The following is a 12,611-nucleotide window of genomic DNA, read 5'->3' on the forward strand; positions in this document are numbered from 1 at the left end:
GTCAAGTACTGTTGGTTACATTCATGAGAAGCTACATTTGTCAATGAAAACAGTGCAAACGGACTGCGACATGAACGCTATCGTCACATATCAATACGGACGTATTAACGGTTGTTAACGGGAAAAAAACGCGTCTTTATGTTCACCGTAAACACCGCGACAAAAGCTACATTTTAAACAGCACACACCGCCAATGGCTGGATGACGTCAGAGGGACCATAAAGACAACATAACGTTATAAACGCGGATCGGTTTACGGTCAGCGGAGAGCAAACTAAACACCGCTCAACGGCCACCGACGTTACTTTGAAGTGGAAGTATTTGCTATAGCTCGACGAGCTCGTGCGCAGGTGAAGGGCACGGTACTCGGATACAATGTAACGTCTGTGGTGTTGTGTGTTTCCTCTTACCTTGTCATGCCGAAAACTCAGCCTGTTTCTCTGAGGCGAGCGACATCCCCGTGAGTCTGCGGACAGCGTGCGTTAATAAGAAGCCCGCTCTTCAGCTACGTCCATCTTTTATGTCGCCGTTGAAAGAAAAACCTCCGGTTAATATATGTTGTCGCAGGTTAAATTAACGCTGCAAACCCGCTTGACACCGAGGAGGCCAACGGTGACAAACCAAACAACCGACTTCCTGTTTTGACCTTCAGAATAAAAGTCTCGCTTCCGAGGACGAGCTGTCAAGTGTCGAGCAAAACCATTACCAGCGCTGGAGGAAGTAATACTCGTATAATTGTATTACATGTAAGTACCTGCCACTAGGTAGAAATACTATATATATATATATATATATATATATATATATATATATATATATATATATATATATATATATATATATATATATTAGGTAAATATTATTACTGGAGCAATAACACACAAGCAGCATTTTATTGTGACAGCTGGTGCAGGTGATACCAATTGTAACGACTTCGCATTATGGTTTTCTGTAACTATATTAATTGATCATATGTTTTGTTTGTAAAATCTTAATCGGAAAAGTCACTCCAGCTGTCATATAATTGTAAAGGAGTTACCCATTTCCTTTTTAAGTTTTGCCTAAAGTAACATTACATTACTACTATTATATACATGACTTGCACTTCATAACTTTCCTCGCGGTGAAATGTCATAGTTTTACCATCTACATATATTTAGCCAAGACCAACAAAAGCTGTGGTTGCTTGGAGATGTGACACAGCCCTCTGGAGTTTATTTTGAAGGTACAATAAAATAGCTTCCGGTCGCACTGCAAGCTCCGAGACGTTGGCCGTCGATTTAAGACGTTAATAAATGAACGAGATTGTCGCTCGTTGTCTGTGATCATTTATTTGTGCCTGAACGGTTGAATGAGGTCATCTGTAACAGCAATATGCAGGATATGGCCAAAAGTATGTGGACAGTCCAGCCCCTTTCTGGTAGTTTGCGCCACAATAAAGGTGCTTTACTTTCTGATCTTGCGTAAGTGTGGTGTAATAATAGTGAAGAATTACATATACATACATATATATATATATATATATACATATATACATATATATATATATATATATATATATATATATATATATATATATATATATATATATATATATATATATTTCAAGACAGAATGTTTAAAGACAGAATGGCTTTTGTATATATATATATATATATATATATATATATATATATATATATATATATATATAGATATATAGATATAGATATATATTGATATGCAAGACATTCTGTCTTCAAACATTACAAATCCTGGAACATGTGAATTTAGGACATGTTTGCTTTGAAAAAGACTTAAATGGTTGATCTAGTTGTTTCAGATTAATTTTCCTTTGGATCGAATAATTAATTAATCCGGTGATTGTTTCAGCTCCAAAGCACACTGATTGTATGATGTAGCATTATGAGTTCCCTTCATTGGAAGCCCAATTGCTTGGACAAGGTCAAAACAGAGTACAGACATCCAACTGTTAAAGATATTTTTTTTTATTTGCCCAAATACTTGAACTACAAGGACATAAGAACACCCTCAGCTATAGAAAACATCAAATTGTCAAATGATCAGCAGTACAAACTTGTAAAGCTTTGCAGTCTTAGATATCTCTATAAACAAACATAAGGGAGAGAAGAAACAACTAAAAACAGGTGAATTAAAACAAAACCTCTCCCCCTGTGAGTGAAAAACTCACTGGCCTTAGAAATCACAGATGAGGGTTTGCCAAAATTAAAGCACTAACAAAACGATAAGCACTCGATACAAAAAAACAGTATTTACAGGAAAAATTACAACAGTTTTCAACCCCAATTCCCCTGCCGAAATCCCTTTTCCAACCTCCCATCTATCAATATCAGCATCACTTTTCTTGATCCCTCCCCAAAATATTTAAATAGTCCACATGGGTTTTTGTTTCATAGTGGAACAAATCAGTCCACTACCAGAGTATTACTATGTTTGTGGACCCAAAACAACAGTCATGGAAGTTGCGTCATCGCTCCGTTTTCAGAGAACCATTGACGAGCAGAAAAATTACTTTTTGAATAATATCTACATTCATGGTATTGGTATGATGCCCCCACACAGGCAGACATGCACGCTGCAGTCACATCATGGTATGCTACAAAACCATAAAAACAGCACACAGGAAAGCAAAGAAACAAACACTCACACCCTCATATATACACAGTTCGGTGCATGCGTGCACACAAACTCACACAGAGGGACAGATTTACATTAAGTGCACACGTTTTTGGGATTAAGCATCAGACTAAAACCCAAATGGATTACAGTCAATACTATAAAAGAAAAAAATATACATAACGATTTAGTTCGACATCCGCAAAATTATTCCAGATGGATCAGAACACAACTGCTCACAATTAAAACAAACCTAATGACAATTCATATAAACTGTAAATGAAGCAAAACAACGGTTCAGAGAAGAAAAATACACCAACTGTATGACGTATTCTTTAAAAACACTACGAGTGGAAAACAAGTGTCATCCCTTCAACGACTAACTGCTCTGGTCGCACAATAAACAGCGTCTATTACTGCTGGGCCAGAATTGTTTCAGACTAACGGGATAATCACACCTTTCAAAGACAGACACATGATAAGGGGATAACCTTTTCTGTTTTACATTTCTGAAACATAGTGGATGCCATCAGCGATCAACAAAACAAGTCTTTACAAACTGATCTAATTAAGTCCAAATGTAAAGCTAAAATAATTGATTGCTTAAGTTTTGACTGGTCCAGACAAGTGTTTATTTATGAATTCAATTGAAATTACTTATGTGATATTAAAAAAGTGTGGCGGTAAATACACCTGTGTCTGGTAGATCTAGCAGCTTGTGTAATTTAAAAACTGACGATAAAGGAACATTCCAAATAGATTACACGTTTTCTTAGCACTGCTATTCAAGGGGAAGGATAATAACATTTCAGCCTGCAGAGAACTGTACGGTCATTCATTCAAAATAAAAACTGGAAAGAATATGGCACAGCTGTAAATCTGCTTAGAGCAGGCTGTGTTGTGAGGTTAAATCCTATAAACATCAGATGGGCAGATTTTGCACACAAAAAAACAAACCGATCCAGACTCATGGTTGTAACTGCTGCCAAAGATGCATTCACTAAACATTTAGGACGGGGAATACTAGTGTAATCAAGTGTTTTTTTTACTTGCACTAAATTTAGATACATCTGTAAAGATTGATTTGTTCTGCTAAGTCCCTTCGTTTGTTGCTGTCTTTAAAGTTAGAGATCATCAATGCCGGTGTCAGTTTTGTGTCATCTGCTACACTTTTAAACACCCGCATCTCAGCTGGTCGTCGCCAGGTTTCCTCTCGCTAAGAAAGCGTTTTAAATCCCCTACATTTTACAGTATAAACACAATTGTTTTTCAAAGCATTCACTTTTAGTTCAATGTAGTAAAACAATAAAACATGAAAAAGTCCAAGAGGTTATGAATACTTTTTATAGGCACGGTTACCTTTTAAATGAGAACACGGGTAAGTAACAATTTCGGGAATATTCCAGCAACAAAAAGACATTCATAATGGCTTGATTTTTTTCCTGAAAAAATACCACCTCTATAAGAACCAAATGATAAAATCTACTTCATAAATTTAGAGTAGAGAACAACGCGACAATGCTCTGGAAAAATAAAAATAAAAGAGAAAAGAATTAAGGAACATTCTGAAGAGTGCAATTTTTCACTATCCTGCACCCCCTCTTCCGCCCAGTTGATCCCTAAAGTGATCCACCAGATTATGTTCTTTGGCTCTATGAAGCCTGTTCACAACCCATGCCACTTGTCTTCAACTAATTACCAGAATAATAAAATAAAACACTGGCAGGTAATGAATTACCCTAAACATTAAAACGCTAATCTTAATTAAACCATTGAACCTGTAAGTCAAGATTGAAACCAGCGACAGAAAAGTCCATGACATCACCAAACCAGTGGGATGCTGTTTTTGGCATAACGTCAGCGGGCCCGTAATGTGAGAGGACCGTCACACCGGGTAGGGAAGGAAACTGATTTTGGAGATAAGGGCAGCGTCCCTCCATGAGTAGATCACCAACAGCAACATAAAGTGTGACGTGAATGAGGCAATGCAGGGGCTCCCCCTGGTGGTGGGAGGAGAGCAGGGTTGGCACAGTGGCAGAGCTCCCTTGACTCTTGGCTCAGCTCAGTTCGTCTCACGAAGACGCCGACCCGTTTCAGTCCGAATCAGAATCCGACGACTGCGAATTCGATTCGCTGCTGCTGTCCTCCGACTTGTTCTCCTTGTCTTCCGCCTCATCGTCGTCATCGTCGTCATCATCATCGTCGTCGTCGTCCTTCTTCAAAGAAACCATGAAAAACACCTATCACTATTTAGCACCTCCCACTCCCACTTCTGGTGCTGACAAGGACATACAACTCACATCATCATCATCATCATCATCGTCGTCGTCGTCGTCATCATCGTCATCGCTGGATGAGTCTGCCTCAGAAGAAGCCTTCTCTCGCTCCTCCTCTTCGTCGTCGTCATCCTCCTCCTCTTCCTCTGTGTCCTGTAGGAAGAGTGGTTTTCAGGTAAAGCTGACTAAATCAACACATGACATCACAACAGCCGATTTAAGAGACAAGAAGGAGAGAGTCTGCGCTTACTGATTTCTTGGCCTTTGCCTTGGGGCCTCCGGGTTTTGCTGTCGTTCTCCTTTTCTGAAACGTCAAGCAGGTAAATGTTTTCAAAAACACACCAGCATCAGATATAAGAAAACTTAAAACATTATAGAGCTGCAGTACAATTTCCATGGCACTGGAATTATTGACTTACTTGTGAAGTATATTCTTTGTAAGTGTTTCTCTCTTGTGAAGACAAACTCTGTGGAGGAATGACAGTGTTAGACAAGTCAAGTGCACATGTCTCGACCCCCCCTCCCCCTTCAAACAACCACTTCTTACAGCGAGCCACTGTTCCAGTTGGACTTTGTACAGCCTCTGCTTCTCCTCAGCGATCTTCTTGTAGCGGTCCTTGTCCTTCAGCGTTAACCTCTGCCAACGGCTGCCGATCTCAGTCATGCGCTCCTTCATCGGGAGGTGATTCAGCTCACCGTTGGACAGCATCTCCTGAGAGAACTTCTGATATCCGTTTCTAGATGATCGAAAAGGAAGCAGACAATCACAACGTTAAGTTTTAAAAAGGAAAACACACAACAGGCAGCACAGACACGTTGCATGTGGCAGACTTACGATGGGGGTTTCTTGGGTTCACCCTCAAACTTCATCTTCTTTCCTGATGCAATGGCAGCAGCAGGTGAGCGCATCTCACACAGGTCTCTCTGTTGAGGAATCGATTGTTAGCTTTTACTGCTAAACGGATGTTGTGGAGCTCTCCTGGACATAGTCAGAGAATTGGTACTAACCTCGTATCTTTTCTGGTCCTCTGCTGCCTTTTTGATCCACATAATTTTCTCTTTTTTCTCCATGGTGCTCCAGGTTGCTTCCATGGCTTTCTGTGCCTTTGGTCGGTCACTCTGCAAAACACAGCATCACATTAAATGCACTTGTGGAGAGTATTTTATGTGCATTTACCCGCACCTTTTCCTTCCTCTCTCACTGATGAACATAAAAACAGGAGGAACGCAGAAAATGTGAACACCAAGACAAATCAGGGATCTTTCTAATGCTAGTTGCATACACAAGTATATATGTATATATGTACATATACCAAAGAGAGAGTTATTAGAGCTGAGAGCATCAACACAGCTATTGCTATACTAATAGCTAAAACTAATATACTAAAACTTGTCAGATGACCTCCTAACAATATACCTAATCTTTTCAAACATAACCCTAATCCATTGTAAAAATCACAACTATCAGTTTGCATTCTAGAGACGAGGAGGGATGCATACCTTAAATCTGGCCAGGTAGTCTCCTATGACACTCTGCTGCCAGATGTCCTGTGCAGTCTTGGGTGGGTCCGGCAGACGACTGCGATCCTCTTTCTTCTCTGACTCTGCTTTCAGGATGGCTTCCATGCGTTTAAACTTCTCCTAAATGATCAAGACAACAAGATTAGAATCAGAACTGTTTATTGCCAAGTACATTACACATACAAGGAATTTGACTTGGAGAAAGTCAGTAGAACATTGTAAGAAAATTAAAACATATCGGTATGATTTCCCTCCTGTGATCCACTCAATTGTACTGACATTTCTTAATTACATTACCTTCTTCTTGTCTGGCAGCTCATTCCACATGCGAGCCAGGAGTCGTGTGAGCTCACTGTCAGAAAGGTCCGGCCGCTCCTGCTGCAGTTTTGGACGCCTTTCCTCAGAGAAGATGAACATGGCTGAAATTGGCCTTTTAGGTTTCTCTGGATTGACCTAGAGGTTACAGATAAAGGGAACATCAGAAAGGATACTACAACATCCAAGGAACTATTTAGATATCAATGTAATGTTCATATTTTACCGTTTAATAGTACATTTGGGGAATTTAACTTGAGTTTAACATGCTAAATTCTTAAAAGTCAAGATTTCTTTGGATAAAATGATATTGTTGTGATCAAACCGGTAAACAAAAAAAGATTAAAATGATATCCGTAAACTCTTATTTGTCTCACCTTTGCTCTAGAGGCCCTCTTTTTGGCAGCCGGACTGTTGACCCCGCCCCTCTTAAAACCTAGTTTCTCCTCGGACAAAACCCGGTGTTGCTCCTCCTCTGACAAACTCTATAGATTCATACGTAGAGAAATATGTGTGAGAAACTATTGCAGCCAAAAGTAGAGCACACAAATAATGACATTGATGGTTGCAACAAAAACACATGTTGAATGTATAAACCAAAATGTTGACTTACACTGAGAAATCTGTTCATCTCAATTTCAAACTCCTTCTTCCTCTGAAAAAAAGATCAAATATGACATTTTAATACAAAATGTAAGTTTTCCATTAAAAAAAATGTATCCGACTTGAGGATTCTGGACTCACCATTTCACAGCGTTTTTGGTAGGCGTCTTTCTCCCCCTGTTTCAGCAGCTTCCACCGCTGGCTACACATCACCATACGCTCTGTGCTGGGCACGTCCTTCATGCTCGACATCAACTCGGCGCAGAACATTGAGTAACCATTTCTGAGAGCACATATACATTGTGTTCAAATAACCGCATAACCATAACCAGCATCGTGCAGATACATAAGTGTATTTGCAGCTGGGACTCACGGAGGGGGTTTGTCAGGTCGGCCATCCGATTTGTCTTTCAGGTGCCTCTCGGCCTTGGTCAGGGTGGACTTGTGGATTTCCTCTTGGGTTATGGTTGAATCTGGGTGCTGCTGGATGTAATCCCGCATTGTCCCCTAGAATTAAAAAAAAAACCCACAGTTAACACCAAAGACACCATTGTCCTTTATAATTCTACCACAACAGCCCTTGCACCTCGACACACACCACTGCAGTCTTACCTGATACAGTTTCTGCTGCTCCAGGGACTTGGCAATCCATTTGAGTCTCTTCTTGTCAGACAGCTGCGTCCACTGTTTGCCGAGAGTGTCCTTGATATCTTTGGTGGTCGCCTGGTGTCAAACACGGAACGTTAAAACCTGTCACATCATACAATTGTGCCTTTTGTATGTTGCGTTGTAAATGCCTGAACTTACATCTGGGCGTGTCTTGAGGACACCCTTCTTTTCATGGCTGTACCACAGCTGTTGGGGTGTTTTGGGCTTCTCTGGTGCATTTGAACCTTTCTTGATGCTCTCCATGAGGTCTGGGTGCAGTTCTCTTTATTTACACAATAGTGAAGCACAATTATCATCTGTAAATATGCTGCAGGTGCAGCCAAGGGCTAATTAGACATGAATATAATTAATTTTAAACATGTAATCGTACCTGAACTTCATCATGCTGCGCAAAAATGTTTCTTTGTCTCGCGCAAAGTCCTCAACATACTTTTTCTGCACCCATGAAAAAAGAGGGAATGAAAGAAAAACAATGTTTCTGTTAGAAACAAAGTAAATCTGAAATGGAATAAAATTTTAGCAGCACTTCAGATGCCTTTAACTAACCTTCTTTTTTTCAGGCAGCTCTCTGTACTTCTTGGAAAGGATTTTAGTTAGGTCTAGGTTGCTCATCTCTGGGTGCAACTTTGCATATTTGGCCCTCTTTTCCATGAAGAATCGGAAGTATGGAGTCAAAGGCTTCTTAGGGAAATCTGGGTGTTTCTGTACATCATGGGAAATGTTATTAAAATGAAAAGTCCTAAGAGTTATAGTCATAACTGCTTCTTGTTCATTAGTTGAGTAACATGTCCGTTTAACTCACCTTTAGCTTTTTGCCCTTGTACGGGTTCTTGATATAGTCTTGGGCATCAAATATGAGTTCGGTCAAAGTCCGAAATTTACGAATCTGTGAATCATAAGTTAGAGAGAAAAAATTAAGACTCAAGACAACAATTGGCATCAAACAGACAAAACGGACTGTTGCACAATCCATACACATAGAATATTACACCACTCTATTAGCCTCCAAATACACACGTAAACTGCCTCACCTCTTTAGAGACCGCCAGCCACTTCTGCCTACACATCTCTGGTGTGAAGGAGCTGAAGGCCACCTTCTGCCAGTCGAGGTGGGACTCTGATGTTTTGTATTTAGTCAGGTCTTTCAGAGGCAGAGCCATTTGCATGGCCTCAAGCAATTTTAAGAGGTCCTCCTGTACCCACACTGTGATAACACAAAAACAACAGGAAGGACACAATTATAAATCTGCTTATCTGCCTGCTACATTACAACACTGGCTAGAACAGCCTCTTGTTTGTATAAAAGTATGTCCAACTAGGCTATTAAATCCAATTTATGTAGTGACTATTTATCAATGTAATACTCTGTAGTTCTGGGTTTTCTGTGATTAAAACATACATTACAACACTAGCTAGAACAGCCTCTTCTTTGTATAAAATTATATTCAGGTAGGCGATTCTATTAATGCAGTGACTTTTTAAAGCAATGTAATACTCTGCATTTCTTGGTTTTCGGTGACTAAAACATACATTCTGGTGTGTTTTATGACTTGGAAGGTACATTCATAAAATGTATTAATGTATTTTCATTCAAGCAGATGCATCGTCATTGTGGAAGTGTGAACATTATGTTTTACATACGTGTGGAAACCCCACCTTTCTCTGGGGGTGCTGCTTCCATTTCTCCATTCATTTTTACTGTTTAGTATCTACAAAAGCAACATAAAAATCCAGTTATTCAAACACATTATTATTAACAGAGGGAAAAAATACAGCAAGCCATGTCGGTAAATGTACGTAGGTGGCCAATTATTCGACAAATGTAACTGTTTAAATGGCAAAATGTGATTATGTTAATTGCACGTGTATATCATAAATAAGTGGGTTGTCTGCAATATAAAAAGTAAAACTCTGAGTGGTGGAATTTAAATTCGCCTCCGACATAATGGTGTCTGTTCATTACGCCGCCCCTTATACGTTTACGCTGCATGGTGAGACATAGTATTGCTCGTGACGGCTTCAAATCTCAAATAACACTGCGGGGAGCTTCAGCTAGCACAACTAGCTCCGACAACACGAGTCTCCGTCGACAAAATTCTGCCCAGTCAGAATCTATCGTATTAGTACTCTCTTCTTAGTCCACGACCAACGTATCGTGAACACGCAAGGAGCCACCATTTTATCGCCCAGTTCCGCTCGGTAATGGAGGCTTTTCTGTCGGAGCGGGAGGTTGGGGAGGATCTACGGAAGGAGGAAGCGAATGGACGTGGACGGACAGGCAGCTGTAGGCGACCAGCTGACCACGGACTGGGGATCTGCTTTCGGTCTCCGACAAGGGGGAATGGTGGCTTGGAAAGCACTGCAGCCAAATGCGCCACTCGGCAGAGGCGCCTCATCACCGATGGACGCGGATCTAGCTCCGCCATGCGACCCTATACTCTCTCTTCCACGGTTCACTCCGACTTGGAGCGAGGAAATCAATATAATATTCGCTTAAAATTTAATAAAAACAAATTCTAGCGTATTCACAGACCGATCAATTCGTGTGTTTGACGTTCAACCGTGGGGGTTTTGAGAACAGACCCCGTGCATTCTTCAGCGAGGCGTAGCCGAGCTGTGCTCCAATGATGGCGGCTGCTCGTTGTTCGTCGTGTCCTTGTGGCCCCAGCTCGCTGTGGCGGCCACGGAGTGACCCAGCGACACGAGAACGACCGTTAGCACCAGAACCAACGAGCAGCCATTACGTACATCTGGAGCTGTTTTACCATAGGGGTGTCTTACAAGTTCATGAAATATGAACAATATGGTTGATTAAAAATAAATTTGGGAGTTGGTGTATTACGGCCAAGGGCAACGTAGTACGCCAAATGGGGATTACATTGATAATTTAGAGCCATATTTTCTCAAAAGTTTATTTACTACAAAACGTCAATATTCTCTGCATTTAATACGAATACCAGTTTCCTTGGTGGAAGACCTGGATTCAAACGTTACTGTTTTCAACACATCATTTCTAACAGTTAACGGTTATAATGATACCTCCAGCTAAACGTGAAAATTATTTTAGACCAAATCTTTGTTTTAGCTGTCGGGGCTGGATGTCACGGTGGTTGGAATGACTTGCGGAGGCGCAGAAAGAAAGAAGAACATGGAAGATATGTTACCGGCCAAACGTTAACCTACATGCTGCCTCGAGCAAAGCCCTGCGAAGCGTGCCTTTCCACGGTCGTTGTTTCGGCTCCATAAACACGCGGTTAACCCGTAATGCAACCTAAATTGTTCACTATAATAAACTCAAATGAAACACCCGAGGCTGAGCAGCTTCACTGGGGCGACGAAACGCTCCAGGTCCGCCATGCTTCAGCTCGACGAGGAAACCTACCGTGACAAGGTCCAATGGCGCACTGCAAACACAGAAATGCGGAGCTTAAAGCTAATGCCGGGGCGTTGCAGCCTCCCTTCCCTCGATCCAAACGCGTATAAGCGAGGACAAGAAGGCGGGTTCTCCGAGCTCGGTCGTCGGCGGTTCTGGGCTAGTCAGTGAGAGAGAGAGGGGGAGAGAGAGGGCGAGTCTCTGCACGGTGAGATATTAAACCGAGATCCCTGATGGCTAACCGAGAGAGGCGGCTGGCTGTTCCGCCAACAGCCGCATGGAGGTCTCGGCGCGGAAACCACCGTTAATTCCCCCACACAAACACCCCGGTTACAGCATAGAAATGCGAGTTTCGATGACGGGAACTGGCACAAAACGATCGCTTCGAGTAATTTTGCGTAAAACACCACGTTTACCTCCAGGTCTTATACACAGTTTCCTACCCGCTGTAGAGGACAAGAAATCCGGCTATGGCCGCCTTCGTCTGCACCCCGCCACCAGCGGTCGTTTTGGTTCGCTTACTACAAAGAAGCGACCGACCGAGGGACGTTTAAGTAAACAAAAGCAAACATAAAAGGTTTATTTCGCGGGTTTAGACGCGTGTTTTGGTTCGTTCATCGGCTACTTACACGGTGGATGAACCCGAGCGGTTGTTTTGTCGGCTTACCTGTCTCTCGGCGTGAGCCTCGGCGTCGTTGTGGAGGAAGAAGGGGAGGGTTGAACGATAGCCAGCACTGCGCCGTCGGTCCTGGGCTCCAGTCCCCGCAGAGATGGTCCTTCCCCCCCGCCTCCATCTCACTCGCCGTCTCCCTCCACTCAACGCGCAGCAGCTCCTCTCTCTCCATCCAACCATTTCGCTAAGCGGAGACATCCATTTTTTTTCTCCCGACCTCGCACCGCTGTTTCCCAACCCAACCGAGGGCGATTGTTTTCCCCTCCCGTGCGTTAGAGCCACCATGTCTGATCTTCAGCTGAAGTTTGCGCCCCGAATCTTAATCGCTAAAGTTTCATGAAATCCCAAATTGTGCCCAATGGTTATCTTTGTTTTAGTGCTACCGGCTCATCTCACATAGCACATTGACTTAATATAAATAACATAAAAATACATATTTTCAAAAAGTTTATAATTTCCACTTTTCAACGTCAGATTGAAATACTTCAGACTTTAAATATAACTATATCTACTAGGTCTCCAAAGTAGCCTCCGTGTATTTTCA

The 12,611-nt window shown here is 41.8% G+C and overlaps 1 protein-coding gene across 4 annotated transcripts; it reads right to left on the minus strand.

The window, feature by feature from the left end:
* Positions 1 to 1,977: 1,977 nt before the first annotated feature.
* Positions 1,978 to 12,080, minus strand: ubtf (upstream binding transcription factor; the record flags this gene model as incomplete). Of its 4 annotated transcripts, none has more annotated exons than XM_079232764.1 (21): positions 1,978 to 4,850; positions 4,938 to 5,066; positions 5,164 to 5,217; positions 5,333 to 5,380; positions 5,461 to 5,650; positions 5,749 to 5,837; positions 5,922 to 6,032; positions 6,414 to 6,554; positions 6,732 to 6,887; positions 7,127 to 7,234; positions 7,363 to 7,404; positions 7,494 to 7,635; positions 7,726 to 7,859; positions 7,965 to 8,075; positions 8,160 to 8,283; positions 8,392 to 8,456; positions 8,568 to 8,723; positions 8,824 to 8,907; positions 9,053 to 9,225; positions 9,663 to 9,730; positions 12,062 to 12,080. In XM_079232764.1, 20 exons carry the CDS (start codon positions 9,712 to 9,714, stop codon positions 4,731 to 4,733), a joined length of 2,229 nt encoding a protein of 742 aa, XP_079088890.1. In that variant the 3' UTR covers positions 1,978 to 4,730. The 4 variants fall into 4 exon arrangements, with proteins under 4 accessions (XP_079088890.1, XP_079088889.1, XP_079088892.1 ...); XM_079232763.1 differs by having other exon boundaries at positions 1,978 to 4,853; XM_079232766.1 differs by lacking the exon at positions 12,062 to 12,080 and having other exon boundaries at positions 9,678 to 9,714.
* Positions 12,081 to 12,611: the final 531 nt, after the last annotated feature.

The sequence above is a fragment of the Taurulus bubalis genome, assembly GCF_910589615.1.
Source record: "Taurulus bubalis genome assembly, chromosome: 17".
Classification (NCBI taxonomy): Eukaryota; Metazoa; Chordata; class Actinopteri; order Perciformes; family Cottidae; genus Taurulus; species Taurulus bubalis.